Genomic DNA, 23,643 nt, shown 5'->3' with positions numbered 1-23,643 from the left:
TTCTAGTTTGCATTCTAACTTAAATTCAATTTCTCTCACTCTATCCCAGTTTCGGAGGAGTGGCATAGGGAGAGGAGAAGATCAGCGTAGAGCAGCAGATAGGAAACTAACTTGGACTGTGACAGCTTCAGTTTGAAACTCCTGCTCTGGAAAAAAATCCCTAAGCAAGAGTAAGCCTGAGCAGTGACCTGGCTGATGGCTAGAGCGTGCACCAGTGATTTCATTGCACTGCGTGCTCCCAATAAACAGGAGAAGGAGGATTTAAAGTTAAATCCTTTATATTTCACATCAAGATCTTAAACGCTGTCTAGGGTAAAGGACCTGGTCCGCACTCTATATTCCAGTTTTTCCTCCTTGATTGTCATCTTTGTGATGACTAATCCCTCACAGAGACAGCTGAGTTCTACCCAGCAATTTGCTACCACCTGAGGGGGCTCTGTGTTGCTCGGCAGTGTCAGGATTGCTAATATGCCTGCTTTCTGGCAGGTAAACTCACAAGTACGGGTGCAGTGGTAGCTGAGCCGCAAGTCTTTCTGAATTTCACTGGGCCTAAATACTGTACAGAAGCAGCATAAGTTGGTGAGACATTCAGTTAATGCATATCCACTTATAGCAGTACTATATAGAGCTTTTTTTCTACTGCTATCCTGTTTAAAACAATCTTTTCTCACAAAAAAACCTGCTTCCTTATAGCAAGCGCCAAGACTGGGAGACTCCCAGTGAAATATGACATTGATCAGATGACTGTTATTGTGGATTCTAGGAATGAATTTGAGGAGCAGGATAAGAAATTCTCTGCAGAGAGGAGCCTCTCTGGAAATACTCGGCACCTTGCAGGACCAACTTTTGGTGCTGCCTTTAATAAGGCACTCCGGTACACAGGACAGGAAGTTCAAAGCTTACTGCTTCTCCGTGGGAGGTGTAATTTAGAAAGTAAAAACTATGACAAAAAGATCAAATAAGGCTGCAAAAGCTTTCAAAAGTGCTCAACTTTTAGCTACTGCATTGGAACAGAGAGAAAGAGGGGCCCTGACACTACAGTCCGTGTTTGGTTAGGAAGAGGAGAATACAGAGAGCTGTACCTTCATATAGTGTTTGAAGATATCTGCTGCTGCATGCATGTCCACAATGTCATAAATTATCAGCTTGCTAAAGGCAGCCAAAAGGTTTCTTCTCTTATGTAAAGCTTCTATTTTGTTAGCTTCATCTTCTTCATCTCCCTCTGAAAGCATCAACAATAAAATGTTTGTAACGGCTATGTTCTAAAGCAACATTATTGAAGAGTAGCTTTTCGAAAAAACCCCAATTCTTTAAAAGGAAGCAAGGTTTGTTGCAGGAGAAGCTGAAATGAAAGGTGGCAATTCTTGGGTCCTGCCTATGGTAGGACTTTCTGGAAAGTTCAGGAACATGACACACCATTGATCATGGATGCTACATAGTATAGCCCTGAGTAGGTACTGAACATAACCCACACAGAACTGAATCGCTTATTTTCTTTACCCTCTTAAAGACCACAATGAAGACTTGTGGAATGCTTTCTGCTTAACTTCTGAAGCACAAGACATTAGGAGATGCTTCATCAACATGACTAAGCTATAAATATTTCACATAAGGAAAATCAGAAGCAGCACTACTTCGACTGCATGCCTTGGGTTTTCAGATACGAAATCAATGGCTCTAAAGCATCAATAACAACAGGAAGTAAAATTCAGTTGTAAGAAACATTAACACTGAATGGCAATGTCATAATTATTAAGTACCCACGTAAGACCCCACTCTGTGAATGGAAATGAAACTATATACATAAAAATGTTAAATAGGTTATCATATAATAAAAGTATCTTCTACAATTTATATAAGAAAATGAAATATGTGAAATATTTTTATGTGATAAAAGCAAATATTCAGTGGTATTTAGAAGAACTTATTCTTGGAGGGAATCTTCCAACCAGCGTACAAAGCTGTGGCGGGGGGGAGAAGGAACATAGTGTCACTAAGACTCTCTTGCTGCACTCTTACTAGAGTCTCCAAGAGCCACAGTACTTCAGTCATATATTTGATCACAGCAAATCTCTTACCAGCAGTGCAGTTGGCTGTGAATATGCATGCACGTTTTAATCCTGAGATGCTTTAACCCACAGAATTGAAGCCATTAGCACACTCCCCTCTCCCCACCCCTTAATTTCTTTTTATCATCACTGATGTGTTCTGAATACCAGAAGTTATAAATGGTAAGACTGACTTCACAGACTCAGATTAGCGTTAGGGAATGGAGATTATATACAAAGATTTTCATCCATCTTTTGGCTGTCTTCCCAGTCCAACCACGGCACGTTGAAGAACAGCAATTTTGCTAAAGAGCAAAAAAATATTAGACACTCTCCTCCTAAAATCTATCCTTGATGTATTATTCTGAACTTTGAACTTGCAGAGCACGATTAACTACACACAGACTTCTGGTAAAGGGTGTGTTTTAAAATGTATTCTTCCCTGGAATCCTTAAAGAGATGCTCAATGAAGACGTCAGCTACTGAGGAGCTAGAAAACTGAAAGCCTCTTTAGAGCAAGAACACATCCTCCGAGACCTTAGTTCTATATATTGCTGTCTTAAAAGATCTAAAATAGCACCTATGTGTCATGCTAACACACAAGAAACTAAGTGTAGCAGAAATTCAGAACATGTGCCCAAAAGAGCACTGCAGTATGCACTCGGCAGTTCTTTCACATAGTTTGACTATCTGGGAACACATCTCTTGTCCAAAACTATTTAGGATTCGGAAACTGGATACCTCTGTACTTGCATTTAAACATTTATAACAGTACCAAGTTATTTAAAACCAGACCTAAACGACAAATCTGCCTCTCCCCAGCTGAAAGCCAAAAATCTCAAGTTATACTTGTGAGGCAGTAGAGACGGGGTCACCTCCAACTCCAGCCTCTCAAAGCATGGCCATGCACAGATGCCTCGGAGAGAGCAAGGAAACAAGCAAGCATACACGATACTTTCCCAAGCACTTTCCTAGTTTTCCACCAAATCCACGATGTCCTGAGCTTGATTTGATTATTTTGGGGGAGGAGTAGAAGGGGTATTTGGTAACATCAGAGTTTCTTAAGGCCTTCCTTGCCTAGAGCTTTGCTGATAAGGTTTGCCTTCAGGATCCTGCAACTCTATTTAGTAACTATAAAGGATTTCTCTTCTACATACTGTTCCATTGTACTTCTTCCCCTGAAGCCACAAGAAATGAAGTCTGCTACTGAACTAAGACTGTACTGTTTTGGAAATAAATATTGGGAAAAATATAGATCAGTAAAGGAAGAATGATTTTGTCCAGATTTATAGCAAGTAGTTAGAGGCCACTGCCATATCTTCTGAAAACATCTTTTTTTAATGAAGTGAACTATACAAGTACTTATTCTTCTTTAACACAAGTAGTACTGAATATTGAATATTTCATATTCACACCCCCCAAAAATAAGGGAGGAATAATTCTGAAAACATTTGAGCAAACTGATCTGAAAATTCTATTTTCTTCTTTATTCTGTGTCTGTTATGAAAAAAAAAAAAGCTAAGTAGATAACATGAAAGCTAAACATACCCACGCTCTGGTTTTCATCATCTTGGTCAATAAAGACGTGGTCCATCACAAAACTGAGAAGTTCTGACTGAAGGCCTGAATCTGGATTAAACACCAAAGGCTGAAGACCTTCTCGACCTCCAGTCATCAGCTGATGACTAAAAATCATCAAGAGATCACAGAGCAGCATGAAAGCCTGAAAGGCAAAAGAGAATGAATGAGGCAAAAGAGAATGAATACAGCAAGATGCATAGGTCAAGTAAGTAAAAAATAAAACACCATTTACTGATTTCCAGATACCCCCTGCTATTATTAAATGTCCTTTAACTGTACTCAGTTGTAGTTGTTTGTGTGCTGTGAAAAGTGTTCATAAGGGTTTCCCCTAACTTTAAAATGTTATGCCTTTGATTCCTATGTAAGGAGCTGTGTTTACTACCTCTTCTGTGTCAGGATGATCCATATTAAACTTCGATTTCTTCTCTATGAAAAGAACTCTAAATCTACATCTGATGCAAGGACTGTAGCCAAATTTGTAGTAAAGAAAAAACCCACTTCTTTTGATAAACAGTTATAAAAGTTAAAGCAGCAAAAAATGAACGAGTATTATGAGGGAAAATCTAAGCTGAGCCACTGCCAGATCTGGAAAATACAGAGAAGCAGCTGTAAGCAAATAAATTCTTGCAGAATTTCATCAACAGTTCTCGGCAAAAAGAATCAAGAAACTCCACACATCTTTCAAGTCTAGATAAAAGTCAACCAGGGCAGAATCATTTATGCTTGTTACTATTATACCTTCGTTACCCGAGAATAGAGAAAGGTGGCAGCTATTACTGACTTCATTTCTTTCAAGGGCTTATCTGTATATTCTCATGCATGAGAACAACCATTCTCTTTGTGAATGCTGCACGTCGTAACAGCTCACTCACTCTACCTACTTGGAGTAGGTTATAAAATCTGAATGAGCTATACTCAGGCAAGATTGTAAACTATGTTCTAGACACTGGGAACAGATGCTACTGTTTGGGATTTTTCTCCACTGGATCCAAAAAGTTGTGATTCATTTCAGCAATGATCTCACCTGCTCTAAACTCTGTTGATACTCAATAGAATTTAAGCTCATCGTACAGCAGACCTCTAAAAAAGAGTGTATGAATAATCCATTGAAAGTGCTTATTTCTGTCCAATATAAAGACAGCAGTGGAGGCAGATACAGATGTCCATATATTGTAGATATATCTAGTCACAGGAGATTTATTTCACTCAAATAGTCTAGGAAAATTTGAAATGTTTGAGTCCTGTTTCTATAAATACTTACTAAGTTTTTCCTTCCTTTGATATGTACATCGATCTTGTCTGGAAAGAACATATACATTAAGAACCAAATATGTTAGGGAGACGAGAATTTACACAGAGTTCTCAAAAAATCCAGTAAAACAAAAGGATTAAGAAGCAGGCCTGCACTCGCAGAAATACACTCTTTAAGGAAGAAAATGAAAAAGATCATAGAAGCGTTAGTCGGAAGGGACCTCTGGAGCCTCTAGGCCCAACCTACTCTGACTGGGACACTTGCTGTCTCTAGGTCTGGTTGGTTGTGCTTTGTCTAGCTGAGGCTTGAAAGCTTCCACAGAATTGAGAACTGCAAAGGAGCTTCCAAGAAATGTTTAAATTACCAATGGAAAAAAAATTGTGGCCGCTATTAATAAGAGAATAAACACATGTTAATATATATCAAGGACAAAACCACTGCAGCAATGGGAAGGATCATTTACCATTTGTTGATGCAGAAAAAACATTTCTGCTAGGTTAAGCTAGAATGGTTGGTATTTTCACAAAGCTAGATGGTATTTTCACATTATATAACAGTAATAAAATACACCACGAATAACTACCCAGAATATTGAGAAACAATTACTAAAGTTACATCTGCTGGAAGATAATGCAATGTCAGGGTCTTTTAAAAATACCAAAACTAGCAGCATCTCCGAGTCTCTAATATTTATATTTATCAACTTGCAGAACATAGCATAAATGCCAAGCAGAGCTATCTTACAAATGAAACTGTCTTTTAAGAAGTATTATCTTTTTTTTAAAAAATGGGCAAAACCCACAGGCCAGTTAGTTACAGTCTTGGCAAAATCCTGGAAGGTCTGCTAGGAATGCATTTTGTAGACAACTAAAAGATGTCAACAGACTTGATATAAATTAGCACATATTCATTAAAACTCAGCTAACAAACCAGCTATTGTTTTTTCAGAGACTGAGCATTATCTCAACAAGCCCTTCAATTTAATTTCTTTTATTTGAATTTCTAAATACACATAGCAGAAGCTTCCCACTCCATGTATGCGTGGTTTTCCAAAAATCTAAACCACAGAATTGGATAACCACACTGAACTGTAAAAAACCCTGATACTTTATTATGCAATCATATATCACACATATACTTTTGGCATATGTGCGCACACACATAAACATGCAGAGAGATGCTGCACTTCAGTCTTCAGTCAGCCTACCGAACAGGGAAGCACGGCTACCTAAGCTACAAGGGTTATATTGATGAGAATCTAAAACACCCTCCAGATCTTTACACTTCTGTAATGAAGACACTGTTTAAATAGGGGACGTAACTATTTGTGAAGTGATGACTTCTGCATAGTGTGAGAGGACACTACATTCTTAGTGTTATTCAGAGTATTTTTGTAACATGAATTAACCTTTTTTATCTGCTAGAAAATATGCAGTAGTATGACCTGTACTGCTAGAAGCCTCAATTTTCTCCCATTAGCCACAATGGGAAAGAGATATAATAATTAGTATTCACCACTACATTTAACTGAATTATTAGGATAATAACGAAATATCATCATGACTTCAGGCATTTGCCTTTGGCAGGAAAAGCAGTCACTCTGGGCTCCCTGTTAGTCAATGACAGGGGGGAAAAAATCCAGAGATACACAGTTTCAGAAAGATTCAGCCCATCTGAGGTCTCAATCACCCTCTAAAAGTGCCTATTTCCAGCTATTAATACAGCAAGTGTCTAAAGGAACAGGCTTTTATCGTAGGCGATTGAGTTAGATGCCTGAAGTTATGACAGCTGAATATAAGCCTAAGCATCCAGGTAATCCTTATTCTTATCTCAAAAATGAATTTGACATTAGCTGTGCTTCGAAGGTATGTTTAATACAGCTCTTCTTATGGAGTGTTTATGCAGTTTTATTTAGACAGAAGGCACAGACGATTTTACTTTGAGCTTGACATGGTGTTGTTTTGAGTTTTACTACAGTTTAACATTCACACTTTTCTAAAAGCATGTGACAAACATTTCCATTACCTGTTCTTTGACTGGAGTGTTTACATTTGATAGACACTGCTGGCAGACAGCCAGAAAGGATTTCACAGTTTTCCTCAATACCAACAAGTCCTCCTAGAATAAACATTAAAAAGGCATAATATAGAAATATTAATAAAAGTTTGCTAGGAAAAAGCAAAATAAAAAGATGGTGATAATCTCATACATTCAATCCTATAAACTAGTCAAACAAAAAAGGCTGGAAAAAATATGCTATTCATAGAGCACAGAGTAAAACAAGTCATTAATTTTCAGAGGAATGACCCAAAGTTTCCCTGTGATAAACAGTAATAATAAAACAATACAATCCTGAGTTAAATTGTCTATATTTTTATATTGAATGTAAATTTTAAATGTTTCAGAACAAAAAGTATAATACATTGAGGTCAGCCTACCTGCTGGTTTATAAAGAATTCTGTACTCAGATAAATCAACATCAATCAAAAAAGTACAATACCAATGAATGTCTCAAGTTCAACAAATCCATGATCCTAACTGCCTGCAGACATGGGAAATGAGAAGGGTGGAAAAGATAACTGAATGAGTGTTCTGGATCACCTTGCTCTAGAGACAGCTGATGTGTATTTCAAACATGGATACCAGAAGTGGCAGGCTCAAGAGGAAAGCTGTGTACTTCGACCTGGCGGAATTAATTCTATACCCTGATGAATACTTATTTTTTACGGATAACAAAATAAACTAGTGAAAACAAATCAAAACAAAACATAAGATATTGGAGCATAATCATAAAAATACAGCATGGGAACAGCAAATCAAGTACAGAAGAAAAAGACCCCTCCTATGTGAAAAGCCAGGACTGCCTCTGTTGTCACCCAGGAACATACTGAAAATGTACACTGCTTCTTGGCACATACTTAAAGAGTTACACTGTTTCACAGTAAGGATAAACAAAGCACCAAGAAGAAAACAAGAACCAAAAATCACCAGGACTGTGTGTAAGCTTCAAGTTTCGTGAAAAGGACTAGCTTTGTCAGCATTGATCCACAGATTCTGCTACTCTGCATTGCTCAGGTGACACAAATGCACGCATCCTGTACTACGCCGTACCACAGATCTCCCAGAACTCGGATCTCCTCTGTGCCACTAGCAGTTCTGCCAGGACCCCACGGACAACACCAGGCACCTGGGACCATTGCTTGAAAGACTTTTCTTTTCCCAGTTTTCACCATCACTGGTTTCATGTAAAGAAGAGATCATGACAGCCGTTAATTCACACCGAGACGCTGGCCTACCACTCCTGCAGACGCTCCCCCATAACACCTCTAGCAGCATTCAGATTGAAGACAGTGTACCCTACAGAGCAGAGCCAACCTAAATCTGAAGAATCTACACAGTGTAATTGCAACACTTGCCTTGCTAAAAACTCCAATTTGTAATTACGCTGGCTGTTCAGTCCATGTGTCTCATTTTCTAGTTTTAGCTTGTCTTATTGCTTCCTATCGTAACATCTTGTTATTCTTTGTTTACTGAAAAGCCTTTTTGTGGTCCATATGTTCTTCCTGTGCTGGTTCACAACAGAAGGCAGGTCTGCCACGCAAACCCATTACATATGGACACTGAAGGTCTACGAGTTACCTCACCCTCCTATTCCTAATATTTTTTTTCCTCTGATAATATAGCCAAAGATCCCTTGTGCCAGTGCATTACCCTGGTGTTACATGATCTGTAGGACAACTCTGCTCTAAGTCACAACTTTCCACTGATCAGCCTTGTTGTTTCCAGATATAAGCCTTCCATTTGGCAGCATTAAAATGCCTCTTTGTTTTTTGAATTGTATTTGTTTACCAATTGATCTATATCATCCACATTTTAAATGCCTTCAGTTTACCCTCCATGATGATTGGCAGTTTTTAGCAGAGAATGGATCCCTCCTGGAATGCATCAGAAGCTATCCCATTGTGTGATGATTTCCCAGTTACAACTGTTTTCTAATATATTCATCAGCTTTGAGCTACTGAATATGAATTACATTAAATTAACACATTCACCCAAAATGCAACGGGGTACTAATGTCTTACAGAAACTGGTATGTCACCTGGTTTCCTTATCAGTCAAAACTCCAATCTTCTCAAGAACAGATTTATTTGTTCCTTCGGTCCTATCTCTTGGCCATGTTTATTCTGCCCTTCAGCCTCGTACTGACTTTGTCTTCTATCAGCCAGTCCAAGATTTTACCTAGGACTGATGCCAGGCTTATCAATTCACTGTTACGCAATCATCTGATTTACACCTTTAAACACTGGGATTACAATCACTTTAGTAACTTCCTACTTCCCATCCATTTAGATGTTAATGAACTCAACAGAGAAATGAAAACCTACGAAAAATCCTATATAAAGGTGAAAAAGTGAATGAGTATGTCTCCCATTTTTCTTTCTGTCAAAGAATGAGTGACATGTAGGTTCACATTATTTATTATCCTCTCTCTTGATAGAATGACAAAGATTCATTTTGAAAAGTTACAGACAGCAAAAGGAAGCCCAACTGAACAGTGCAACAGAGCCATCTGGAACTCTTCTAAATTTGGAGAAATCCCCAGTCTACTATAGAGTGGCAATTTTTTTTAAAAGACAGAATGGGAAGAAAAAAATGAATTAGCTTGTCAAGTATTCTACCATTCTTAGGTACAGAGCCAAGGTTCTTGAGGTGTGATTACCTGATACGCTGGTTTCAGCAGAAAAACTGGTATGAAAAATTTTACTGTCCTCTTACTTGCTTGGGTAAAACCATGGTGTCACACTGTGAACTGGAACATTAAAGTGACCCAGGATAAAAATAACCCTTTCTTGAACTGTACAGCGTATTATCTTCTAATTTAACTAGTCTACGGCAGCAACAAGAATGAGCCACTAACAGCAAGGACTTGTGTTGGCTTTGCCACCACCTGTAGCTGAATGACCCTGTTTACAAGACAGCTATCTAATATTCTTCAGTTATTTTCTAGCTTTAACCTGAAGCTTGTTTTTTTCCACTGAATTCATTTAGAAATGCTGTAGTTTTGCTAGGTAGATCTACCAAACCCAATGCTTTTCTTTCTATTTGCCCACTGCCTTTCCTCTACGCTACTTACTTGCACTATTACCTTCCTTCTCCATGCAACTCCAACTGTTCGATAAACTTTACAATGTTCAAGAGCCATTAGCTTTCAACTTGACTGAGGAACATGATCCAACCTTTTGCACCTTGGGACTCGTTCCTCCCTTCAGCATTTTGTGCCTTCTTTCATTGTGCCCATATAAATATGAAAAGTCACCAAGTCATTATGCTGTTCTTTAAATCCCCTCTACTAATTCCTCTGCCTACTAACAACTTTGTAATAGCTATGCATGTGGCTAGTCTGGCTGTGGCTCATTAAGAACTGTTTTGCCTTTGTCTCGCCTCTGAATGTTTGCTCTATTCAGGCTTTTTTTTTTAATTGTTCTAAGATTTTGGACTCTCTTCTTCTGCAAGTATTTCCTTTTCATTACATACACAGTACACAGTACAATGGTCCCAGGCACCTTGTTTATTGAATACATGAAGAAACCTAGATGGAAGCAACAACAGTATAATCTAATCCCCAAATCTCCTACCTCAAGACTGTACTTGCTCCCCCAAGATCTACAGACAAGAGAACTCTTGCTGAGAAATTACCAGCTTCCTTTGAAACCATCCTCAAACCCCTTTTCACATGAAGAACAGTTTTTCTCCAGGCTACAACAGACTGCTCCACAAACAATCCTGTATAAAGCACTTCCCCCCAGTACTGTGCTGTTTACCTCAAAGAGCACCAGGCTGCTTACAGCCCACACAGCGATGGCCCCACCTCCTCTGAACATGTACAAGAGGAAGACCAAAGATTAAAGCATTAGACTATGGATATTTCAAGGCTTACACATTTCATTCTTACCTGCTGCAACCTTCCTTTTAGTAATCAATTTTTCCTTTCAGATTTTAGACACCAAGATGACTCTGCAGTATGCCCTTTTTTCACAGGCTACCCTGAAAGAGTTTTAAAATAACTCTGCCCCCACCCTATGCCGTATTTAAGTTAACTGGCAGAATCTTTGTCATTGGGCAGAGAACTGGGACTTTCTTACTAATTCAAACAATCAGTAATTATCACTGTTTGAAGTTAAAATGTCTTCGAAATATTTTTATGCTGATATCACTTCCTTAAGCTCTATGATCAAAACTGTAACTTACGAACGGTATTACACAGTGTGGGGGAATCTGCAAAGCACCCTCTGTCTAACAGCCTGGATAAACAGCAGCTGGTACAATGAGAACATGAGTGCAACAATGTGAACAGAACACCCAAAACTACCTGTTCTGGGGTAATGAGAGGAAAGTTAACAATGAATTTGCTTAAAATGATCAGATTAAACAGTATCCAGGAGATTACCAAGAAACTTTTGAGAAAATGAGTCACCACTTTGAAAAGAAGTATAAAGGCAGCATGAAAAGCCGTGATCACAGAGGAACCCTGGAGTGGAACAGAGCAGCAGCCAAACCAAGTCAGACACTCCAGCACTGCAACCACTGCCTAGGCTTGGTGGCACATCCTCCCTGCTGGAATCCCTACAGAGCCTGCATCTGCCGGCAGGACTGTTGGTCTGGGGTGCAACACGCAGGAATCCACATGTCAGGCACCTGTACATGACAGCAGAGTGCTTTGCAGGTGTGGGTACACGTGAAGCTGGAGCACCTGCATGTCCAACAGCAGCCACATATAAGCAAGGGGATCTCATGCTCCCCAAAGACGGGCAATAGGCTTGTACCTTACCTTTTCTGTGAGGGTGGGGGTGTGCACGTGCAACTCCAAATTGCACGTGTGTCTTGGGGAGGGGATTAGAGTAACCTGTGAACAGCTACAGATCAGTAGTTCAAAATTTGTAGGGGTTCATTACCACTATAAAAGTGTCTAGTATTTTGATTTACCTGCTGTATAGCTGATACTTATTCTGGAGATGCGTTGCACTGACTGCAGGTTAATTATGTGTTGTTAATAAATCAATGAGCTGACTTGATCCTGATTTGATTTAAACCACAAGAGTCAAACAGTTTTTCCCTGCCACATATACAAAGCCTATAGACCAACACACCTAGCCTCATGTAGTCAGTCATATGTAATAGCAGTCATATAAAATATCTCTCAGAAAGCAATAAATGTGCCCTGGGCTTCGGCATAATGCCCAGGACAATTTCCAAATAAGGGCAATCCTCTTAGGAGAGAGGCTGTATTTTTATAAGAGCCATCTGAACACCAGATAAAGACTAACTTCATTCCAAAAAGATTCTGTTCCCAGTTGTATACACCTGGCTGTCATGTATGACTCTACCCTAGAACCAATGCCCAAAACTATTAAGCAATTTTGAGGTCTACTCAAAGAACTCCTACCAGAACCAACCATCCCTCCTACAATAAAATGCACACCTAATGGATACAGAGCATGCCTGATTAAGAAATGTAAAACTTGCCAATATACGCCCACTACTACCAAACCAAATACTTCCTCCCACAGAAGCATTAACACCTTTGAATCCTGTACTTACAATTCCAAAATGTTAATAACCTTCATCCTGTGCATTGAATGCCTACACGGTAACTAACTACATGAAACAGAGCAGCTACTACTTGCCAGCATGAACTCACACAAATGACCCAGCTGGCAGCAGACAAACACTTCTTGCAAATCAATCCCTCCATCTCTGATCTCTCAGCTTGTATGCTCAAGGGAAATCTAAAAAATCATCTTCTAAACACAAGCCTGGGAATGAAAATTCATAAATCTAAGGGATACAGAAAAGCAAGGACTCAAGATTAGTTTTATGACATATTATAAATTTCCTTCTCCCCATTAGCCTTTTAATCTTTCATCTCTTTTCTCTTCCCCACTATCCAGCTCCTACTTTCCTCTTAGTAACTGTCTAACCACCTTGCCTTCCCCTGCTCCCACCCCCCCCATAGGTACCAATGACCTTTTCTTTTTCTTTCAGAGACAGTTTACCTGACCTGTATCTAAATAGAAACCAAGCAATTGTTCTCAGCTTCTATTTTGCTTTGTAATCTTCTGCTTTTATTTCAAGCCTTGAAAGGCTTGTGTGTCCAGAAGCCTCTAATTTTTACAGCTATATCCATTGGTCTACTAAAGATACCACTTCAGCCTACAAACCATCACCTCTTTGTGTCCTTAGGTCATTACAGCTACAGCAAATAACACTAGAAAGACCTGTATATTAAAATACTGTGAGAAATGTTCCTGTAAAAGCCTGAATACTTAAGAAAATGCTCATGAAATACACTATTTTTCATTTTGAGATGCTCATGTTAATCCCTGTGTCTTCCCATATGTCATACTTTAGAAGCGATTCCCTTTAATGTCTGCTAATTTATAAGCCTAAATCATGGCTTATAAAACAACCATGGGCAAAATGATCTCCTAATGGATTAAATGACAGATATGGTGCAGATCAGATTTTCACAGTGAATAAACTACAGTGGAAAGTTTGATAGAAAAAAACCACCCAGAACCAAATGCTGCAATCACATTAAGTTTGTGGATTTCTTGATCCCATTTCTGTTGTGAGCATAGCTGAGGTTGCTGTCCAGGTATGAAGAGCTGAAGGGCATTAATGCAGTGCTCCTCTTGAATTAAGCATGCATAACACTCATTATTTTTAGGGGGGGTGTGTGTGAAACCCCAAACAATAAATTAATAACAGCTGTCTATGTTACAGTAATTATGATTTTCATTGGGGATTCCAGAAGGAGAATTGACTTGTACTTGGAATGGTCATTCTCAGTGGAGCTTTTACAGTTCTTTCCATTCCTATGAACTACCTTATGACTAATATGAATCAGAAATTAGAAATACCTGAAAGATCAAGGCTATTCTGCACTCATCTCATAAAATAATGTCTTGTACAAATGTATCCTATTTTGAAAAAGTAGGCAAAGCACTAAGCTTACCTACAAGAAAAACGCAGTCACTGAAATAAATAAAAGTCTTTTTCAGTTTAACCTCAGCACCATGATAATATTGCAAACAACAGTCCACATTAATATTCTGACACCAAAATGCAAAGCTTCTGACCAAGTGCTATGCAGACAGATGCTGTAGATGTCAGTGACTAGCTGTAGTTTATGGTAAGTATGCTTCCTTTGCTATAATTTAGACACAAGGAAACATGAAACTTTTTTCCAGCAATGCTGACAGCTATCACTCTGCACCATCTATGATATGCAGCGAATGTACTGGCTTTAGTTTAAAAAATTGGAGAGAAGCAGTGAAGGCAGAGGAGAGTCTTACCAAACTCTCTGTCTCAGCAATTGCACCCAGAGGAAGGCAAGGCTGGGCATTGCTGCTCAGGGGGCCCAGCAAGTAGGAGGACAAAGATTTTTGGGCATCTTCAGGAGTGGGTAAGACACCTAGCAGGACCCAATAGTGAAGAGCACATTGGGAAAAACTTAATAAAGGTGTTGAAGACAGTGGCCAGGCTTGGACAGTTGCCCAGGTGCTCTAAGTGCTTGGTTCCTCATACGCACGTCACTCACGACACAGGTAACAAGCAGCCCACTTCTCCTTACCAGGGAAGCATTAGAATGAGATTTGGTGTGTCGGTTTTATGGACTTAAGGGCTGAAGCAATGTTATGGCCTCCTGGATTTACTTTTAGTTACTTAGCTGCTTCTGTCACAGTGAAATGTCTCCCTAAGGATAACAATGCTGCTAGCTGAGAGGTCTTCAGATGCTTTGTTGCGATGAGATTCTGAGTTCATTTAAAACAAATGGCATGTATTCAGTTTTCCCAGTTATGAGGAGTCACGATGCAATATTACCTACTACCAGCATGCTAAAGACAAAGAAGCTGAGAGGGGAAAATGGGAACAACAGCCAGAGGAAAGCATATCAGGTATTATTATTTTTCTAGTAGCTATTTTTAAATGCCAATATATGTCAGTATTCAAAATAACTCAAAGAATTTACAATGTATTTTTACATGCATAAAATGCTCACTTTATCATTACTTTAGTATAGCATCTTTTTCTTTTGATGCTGATGGGGAAGTACACCTACTACTTCAGTTTTCATACCATTTTAATTTGATGTATTACTTTTGAAAAAGCCCTAAAAAGACAGGATGTTGGCCTCTGATTGATAAAAGAGCTAAGGGAAGGTCCTGGAAAAGCTAAGTGTAACAAACAAGTTACATGTAACGCTGTCCTTACACTTAGATGCACTTACTTTTTATTAACATTTTTATTAGTAATCATCACTGCTAGTAACCTTACACTTATATTCAGCAATATGAAAGATGTAAGTAAAAGGTAAAAAGGTAACCAAGGTAAGTACACATCAATGTTAAGCTATCGGTGGTGTACAGGTCAACAGTATTGCTTACAACTATTAGCTAAGCATTGTCAACATTACATACACATTCATGCAAACTGCTGTACTCAATAAACTGCATTAAGTATCTTCAGCAATAAAAATATAAAAATCAGCTAGTATAAAATCCTGATAAAGACCAGCTTCCGCTGTTTGCATAGCTGATTTAGACATATGCATGATGCTAAACAGATCCTGAAATACTAAATAAATCAACACACCAACATTTTATATCTGTTTCAGAACAACATAAAATGACGTACAGTGGGTGGAGTTACAGAGAATCAGGTCTAATGCCTTTTTAGGCAAGCTGTGTTTCTTCAGTAAAATCTATATGATCAAACGCCTACTTACTTTGGAAGGGGAGCCTTCAGTGATTTTCACCAGCTGCCAGAGAATAGAGTAATGTGAACACTGCAGTGCCTGAACAACTATCTGTAACAGAAGGAACACAAAGAATCCCAGCACACTGGAAATGCCAAGTATATCAGTAAAGTCCACGTAAAATTTATAATGCATTTTGGGGAGAAAAAATAGGAGCAGCTCTTAGGTAGTACTTTTTGCTTTCAAGGATATGATGTTTTTCCTTAGTCGCTTTGGTAAAACAAAAAACCTCAGCCTACTACAGGTGAAAAAAATACTGTGTAAATGCTGTGAAACAGAACACCCAACTGTGCATATCTCAGTTCAAAAGCATTTGCTTAAATACCTCTAAATATGACTTCATGAGTAAAACAGTCTGGAAATTTGTTCTGTTGTCAAATGAACATGTAGCCCAATTTCTAAAAAAAGGGAGTAAACCAATTAGGAGGAAACAAAGTCCAAGATGTGTTCTCTGAAAGAACTCCACTGGAAAGGCTGGCCAGCATCCCTGCTAAATGTTCTTCTTGTCTCCTGGTTTTCATAAGCTTCTGTCTTATCTTCAATGCACAATAATAATTTGTGATAATTCTGATTGCAGCCAAGGTTTACAAATGTTGAGTTTCAGTGTAAACATGATTATGCATTGCTTGTCACGGCCAGCAACATTAGTTATTCCTTACTTTCTGAGTAAGGTGAGGCAAGTAGCTCAAAATCACAGAATCCAAGATTTTCACCTCCTGAACAGTGCCTCACCATGATATAAAAAAACCTCCATGTTTATCCTAAATAACTGAAGTCTAGCGCATTAATCTTTTGAATTTCTCTACAACTAGACTCTTTAAAATTTTGAATCCCCAAAGGATGCAGTGTGGGTGTTGCTAACTGTACCTGTTCTGGCATAGCTCCATGTTCAATTCCAGTTCTTAGTAATCTGTAGCAGTTACTGAATAGATCCCATTTTGTGAGATCATGCGCACTAGAACGAGAGGTAATAAAGAGAGATTAGCCATGTTCCTCAAAACTCCACATCACAGCGAGAATATAGTCTGACCTGGCAGCTCAGCGAGTGCTGGTATTTTTGCAAAGCTGAGACAATATAGTCTGCTGACACAGCAGCTGCACAATTAGTTCACACCAGCCTAAAGGCAGAAGTTAGGCTTTCTGATAATTGAGGAAAAATGCTTTACTACATGGGATTTTTGTAGGGAGGAGATAAACTCTCTGCACATCATACATCTTTAAAGACTACTTAAGTGTAGCTACAAGCTCCTTCTCAGTGTTGCCTCTAAATCATCTCCCTCTTTGGTTCTAACCATCAACAGAACTCCAGAAGGCACTTCCCTGGTACTGCAGCACAAACTATGGCCACACTCTAGCAATGTAAATGGAACGAAAAATGGCTTTAAGCAAAATAAAGTTACATAACTTTATGCTGTTTATTTTGGAGAAAAATAATATACATTATCACTAGATACTAAATATCCTAAAATATCTAAAGTAAGACAGCATGATACACATGTACATGAGAGAAAGTTGGTGGTTGCCACCCCCCATTGTTTTGCATTTCAGTTGTACCAACCTCATTCGTCAGCAAGAGGAACACAAATGAGATTATCTCATATATCTAACATATTCTACAGCCTTACAGACCTCAACAGCTTATGATACAGCTTTTTATTACAGAACTGAGAAATACAGAAGAAATTACACATCAGGTTGCATGAAAGCAAGAATTCTCTCTCACAAAAAAAATTAACATTTAACACATTTTTCTGCAGTGGAATTAAACTGAGACAATTTTAAACAGCTTATGTTTATAGAAAAGCAAGCCACCTCAGAATAATCAGAGATTTGGTGATTAAAATAGTCACCTGGAAGAAAAGATACTCAGACTGAATTAGCAAGTCAAAATTAGATAGGGCAGTCTCTTGCACCTGGCTGCCTTTCATCCCAACACCTTGATCACCAAGATATGTGCACTTTTCCCACTCCTTTGTGTCTGCCCTGATCTGGAGCTGCCTGACTTTGTTTAAATAATTAACTACCCTGCTCAGACAGAAAGGGTAATTCTCTAGTTCCAAAATGGACAGAGGTAGAACTCAAGACTAGGAATGCTTTCCAGTCTGGAGCATGTTAGCCCTAGAAAACCTCACTGATAAAACGTTTCACAGAAAACATAACAAACAATGCCCTTATGCCGAGAGCAACTGTGTCATTAAGCCAAGGTGCATCTTGGCTTCCAATTCAAATCCATGAATAGACAATAGGAAAACTTAAAAAAAAAAGGATACAAAAAAAGTAAAAATACTCCCCCCGCCTTAGATTCTGGATAGTCTTTGAAGTATGAAAATAAAATGTTTCATAGATAAATTATAGGCTGTCGGAGAACTGCCTCTGACTAGTGATATTAAGCACATAGATGCTGCTTCAGCAAATCACAGGGTTGCTAGCAAGGCAGAGTTGTACCTCCTTAATTAAAGCTGTAAAAATCTCCTCGCTGTGCAGAGGCAGATATCAGCATAGATTATCCTACAGAGAACATGAAAGGAAAAACTGTCTCATTTCTGCTTTTTCATTTTAAGAGCCCTCCGTGTCAGGCAGCCATCACAGGGGGCATGCCCCATTGCCCAGACAGCTGGGGGCACCTTAGCTCTTTGTTCTAAGCCTGGCCTATAGTCTCAGGAAGAGCTTTTCAGCTTCCAAAGCTGAGAAATTTGAATGAAACACAAGTTGCATAGGGCTTTTCAATATAAACTTCCTTAAAGAAGAGCCTCCACATTAAATTCATGCATATTCTGGTACACGTTTGTGTCTTTTGAGCTACTCAGCAATCAAAATTATAGTTATAAAGGTATACTTTGGACACAATACAATTCTCCATAGAGGTTCAGACTGATATAGAGGCTCCCAGAATGAAAATTCTCACAACACAGAATTTTCCCTTAGTCCCTTCCATGTCAGAGAGTCTTCATGGATTACAGAAAACAAGGCACAACATTTCATCAAAGATTTGTTTTTGTCTCTGTAAACAGCACTGTCTGCTGGGGCATGTTTCTGCCAGAAAGCAGTCAGATGAAGCAAAGGTACCAGTTCCACAGTGTTTCTGAAAGCAGGGCAAGAAGCAGCTCAGAAAGCTTCTTTTTGAAGAGGTGATCTCTCCACCCACAAAACTGCTTCTCTTTTTAAAGCAGCACAAAGTGAGAGAAGCTGAACCTCGGGCTTTGAACAACGATGCTAGATACAGACTAACTTCTCTACTGAGGTTTCATTTATCATCATTTCTACTTCTGGACATAACAAATTTCTGAGTAACTGAGTCTGAAGGATGTACTGGTTGACTATTGGAAAAAAGATTAAGCAAAGGGTTTCTGTAACAGCAGGAAAAGATCTGCTGGACTGACCATGAATTTACCTACCTGGGAAGTGTCCTGACCGATCATGCTTATACTGATCAAAACATCACATGTATCTGGAGAGCTACTATAGCCACTGCAGGCTTAGGAAGTCAGTGTGGAGGCAGAGGCAGGAAGGAATCAAATTCTGTATATTTGAGGACTACTGGACAGTGATAGCAACAATGTTGATTTTTAAATGTGAAACAATGTTCTATATACAAGACAGCATCAAAGGGCACCAGCATCCAGAGTAATGGAAGTGATGCCTGAGATTCATGTGTCTTGCACTGAATTAACTGAAGGAATTAAATAAGAAATGCTGATACTTTGCAGCACACAAACTGCCACAGCATTGATGTGTTATGTGTGAAAGCTCAGTTGAATTGGGCTGAGGTCAGTACAGAAAAATTGTCTCCATGTACTTAAGGACAGGGAAAAAAGGCTATAAATATAGGAGAGAAAAAAAAAAAGAAGCCCATGTATATACTCCAGGTGTTCTATTCAGAAGACCTCAAGAAAATTTATTATTATATTCTGAAAACTTGGAAGGAAACATTGTAATGATGAATTTAATCTGCACTGGAATAGTGATATCCTTGTTTGATGAAAAGACACGAATTAAAAAAATGTGCTGTGAGCCCTTTGTTGCCATGACCCTCTCAGAAAGAGGATTAGCTCAGGCTTGGAAAATCTCAGTATAAAACCTTTTTGGTCTGGAAGGCTTTTCTGATAATCCTCCACCATGTTTTCTCCCACCTTGCTGGGCTTCTTTTTCCTAAAATATGAAGGACCATCAACTGCCAAGGAAACACAAGCTCAGAAAAGGAGCTTCTCGCACTGGAAGAGAGGGACTTATTTCTTTTCGAAGCGTCAGCAACTACTTTCTCAGCGCACTTTTAGAAGATCTGAAAGGCATCAGTTGTTAGTCTGCAGCTTCAGCTTCTTCCATTGATGAATGCCTTTTGGCTCCCAGTTGAAGGCAGACAATGACAGTATCAGACAACAGCCACTGTTCACTGTTCTTTGAGATGAGAGTGTTCAATTCAAGTTTTGAACTGAAGATCTTAATATCATAGCTAAAGGTTTGGCAAAAATTCTGTCTCGAATGGTTTGACTGTTTCCTTTCACAAAGAAATCACATCAGATGTAACATTCAGCAGAGTAATAAAAAGATTTCATTACTTCTTTATATGCAAGCAGATATTAATTAGAAATTCCCATTGAATTATAATCTTAAATAACAAATCAGCTGAGAAATGATACGCAGCTGCTCTTCAGCTCTTCAGCTTCAGTTCTTTTCTTTTTCCTATTTTTTGAAGGTGAAGGTAGATGTCCTCAACCTCAATTTGTGTGTTATTCTACAAAGCCTTCTTTATAGTCTGAATTAACTCTCTAGAGATTTGGAACCCTAAAGGAAAAAATATATATGGTAGACTCTCAGAAAAGCTGTTAAGATTTGTGCTTCTTTATTGGGTGTGAACTATAGCTTTCACCAGTCCTCTCAGGAAAGGCAGAACTGGCTCCATTGTGTTACCAAGGAGACTGCAAACTTAATTTGCACATGTGTCAGCCTACTGCACTACGGAAATTAGTAATGATTTAATGATCTCTGTGGGACTCTTGTTGAATGACAACAAAGAGTAGATATTTCAGAACCATTTCCTACAATGATCCAATGCAAAATTCGGGGTAAGTGAAGACTAAGCACAGGAAGAAAAGAGAAATGAAATCACTAAAACAAATTTGTATGAAAGAGGTGGCAGAAGCAAGGTCCTCTCAGATCTCATGATAAGGAAGAAATGATTTGTGGCTCTCAGCATCTGTATCTCTTTCTTACGTGCTGACCAGGAGAAATCACTTCCTATAGCTGACAGGAGGGGAAAATTAGGTCTTTGTGCTATGCTCCAAAATTCACAGTTCAAGTGAATTTTCCAGGTTGCTCTACAAGTTACGAGAGTGCCCACAGGTCTAATTGAGAGCAGCAGGACCCTGAAAAGATGCTGCCTGGTTCCACTGAGCTGGTTCATGCTTAGTGAAGGAGTTTCTGTGCAATCCACACAATTAGATTTTGACAACAATTTGACTAGAAACTATTCCTGGCACTTCTGCAGGGAGAGAATGCATCTTCCAGACTCTCACCACAAACTATTAATTATTAATTATTATAGTAATTAATTATTACATATATTATTAATTATGAGTACTACTTATTTCTTTAATTTTGAGGAGAGACACCTCAAAGGCTTTGAGAAACTGAGAGAAACAACACCCTCCAGGGCTTTCTTAAGCTTAAGATTTGGCCTGCATCCACTGGTGTCAGAGATAAGTGTCCCTTGTGCACTGACTATCATGCAGGAGTGCGGGAGCTGCGTGAGGACACTGACACGATCAATGTGATCTAACAAGTGAACCTTTATTTCCGTGTTTCCAGTGCAATTTATAACCCTCGATCACACCCAATAAATACTGATTGGTTTCATCGCAAATAACAGCCCATAGTCCAACCCGACTGGCCACATTGCGAGTCATGTTCAAGTCACGTTCACAGATGTTCACACCCATCTTCTTCAAGAATTAAAACTGCGTCATTAATGGCGGCTGTCTCTTCTCCTGCACCTGTAAGGTGTTCATGCCCCCTGCACCGGAAGTTGTTTATGCTTTCAGCAGTTCCGGTACGTCCCAGCTCAGATTCTCTGGAAAGGCTGGATTGTTCACATGTCCCTTATTTCATAAATGTCCTCCCACACAGGGGACTGTGACTTTTAGTAAGACACTCATAGGTGTAAAAGCATTTAGTGCAAGGGATAGTATGCACCTTGCAAATCAAATCTGTAAAAGTAATGGCATTAACTAAGCAAGGACCCAGATTAATCTGAGCAGTTATACTGACAAATACCACTAATCATTCATTAATCTCTAGTTCTTATTTCAGGCCATACATGTTCTCATTTCTTAACACTAGACATCAACCGATACTTGCTGAAATGATAAAATTAAAATTAGTAAATGTCTGAGGGGGGAAAAAATCACCTACTTGTGAAAAGAGGTTAACCTCTTTAATGTGGAGAGCACATTGTATATGTCGTCATCATCAGCTTCTTCTCCCTGAAAATGAAAGGAAATCCATCAAGAGAGTTCAGCAATCCAGCAGAGTACATTACTGCACAGGGAGAAGCAAATTTCTCTGAGGGTTTACGTTGACACCAAAACTGACTCCAAATTTTCCAGTGACTTTTATCTAGATTCTATAATAATAATATGTAAATAACCACTGCATAGCAGTAGGAAATAAGCAAGATCATCTGACAATATTCAGCAGTATCACTGTGTTAATACTCAAACCAGTATCCTCTAGCAGTAGAAATCATTCCCAGGAATAAAATCTGAGTTCTACCTTATTTTACAAAAAGGACTGAACCATCAGCTTTAACTGTCAGCTGATGAACGTGCTACAAGAGTAAAGCCACATGCTTGCCTTGCTCAACACCAGAAACCTGCAGATGTCAACAGCAAGGTTTTTAAAATGATCAGTAGGAAAATTTCTTTCTTTTCAAATTCTTCACTTGCTGTTCACTGTGCTACACACTGTATTGCATGACAATCACATTGTGTGCACAGCCTGACATGCACTCAGAACTGGATGGAAGGTTTGGGATTTTTTATTTAGATTTTACAAATCTGGGGAAACAACAGTCCAAGAATAAATATTGCACAATTAAATCAAAAACTTTAATTTAAATTTAATTTTTCCATTTTGGCATTTTAAAATATCATTATGCTAATATTTTATGCAAACTGAACGGCAAATTCTCTTAGTGAAACAACTGGAAAGAAGGTATTTCCAAAACTTAATTTTTCCAGCAGCTTTCTGAAACACAAAACCCACCTACAACAATTCTTCTTCATTTCATTTTGATATTTTTTTTTCCATCTAAAAGCCTAACAATTAAGATATTTTCCTGCTTTCAGGTGCAATTATCAATCAATGTTTCTCTCATTATCAATCTAGCCATAAAGCAGTGGGATATTTGCTTGTGTACAAGTATGCATATTTCTAAATTTAAAATATCTTTAAAATGATGAAATAGACTTACTATAATTAATTATTCAACCGAGCATCACCCAGCAAAGACTATCACAAAGGCCAAAATTTTAAATCCTTGCTACCGCTGTTCTCTTTCTTGCTTTCTCCTACTTTCATCTTCGTTTTGCCTTCCCATCTTTCTCTATGTCACATGTCTGACCTCTGCACTCCCTTTTCCTTAGGGATCTGGAACTCTTAATTGTTCATTTCTCATATGACTTTCAGCCACAGCTTTTCTCTGAAATCCTCAGTCCTGATCCCTTGTTCATGCAAGAGAATACACACAAAGATCATAAGCTCTTGCTTGTGTTTCTCTACTCTGTCCCAAGCTTGGTGAAGGAAGGGCATACATCAGAAGCATTTTGGTATCACTGGCCCAAGTTCCTTCATGAGGAAGGAACCTTCCTTTGTTCTCTGCCCAGAAGTCTCAGTGCATCCTCCAGGGCTTTTCACAGTACTGCATAAAGAGAAGCTGACTGCGAAGA

At 38.8% G+C, this 23,643-nt stretch overlaps 1 protein-coding gene across 2 annotated transcripts in view; it reads right to left on the bottom strand.

Moving 5' to 3' along the window:
* Nucleotides 1–23,643, bottom strand: part of STAG1 (STAG1 cohesin complex component) — a 149,132-nt gene that overhangs the window by 17,843 nt on the left and 107,646 nt on the right. For both annotated transcript variants that reach the window (XM_086468408.1, XM_086468409.1), the window contains exons 19-24: nt 22,109–22,179; nt 16,568–16,655; nt 15,671–15,751; nt 6,907–6,999; nt 3,597–3,771; nt 1,083–1,222 (exon numbers count right to left, since the gene is read on the bottom strand). In XM_086468408.1, the coding sequence (XP_086324534.1) occupies nt 1,083–1,222; nt 3,597–3,771; nt 6,907–6,999; nt 15,671–15,751; nt 16,568–16,655; nt 22,109–22,179 (648 nt within the window). The remainder of the gene's footprint in view (nt 1–1,082; nt 1,223–3,596; nt 3,772–6,906; nt 7,000–15,670; nt 15,752–16,567; nt 16,656–22,108; nt 22,180–23,643) is intronic.

Source organism: Leptosomus discolor, chromosome 7 (genome assembly GCF_034619465.1).
Source record: "Leptosomus discolor isolate bLepDis1 chromosome 7, bLepDis1.hap2, whole genome shotgun sequence".
NCBI lineage: Eukaryota > Metazoa > Chordata > Aves > Leptosomiformes > Leptosomidae > Leptosomus > Leptosomus discolor.
This window is presented reverse-complemented; position numbering and strand designations above follow the sequence as displayed.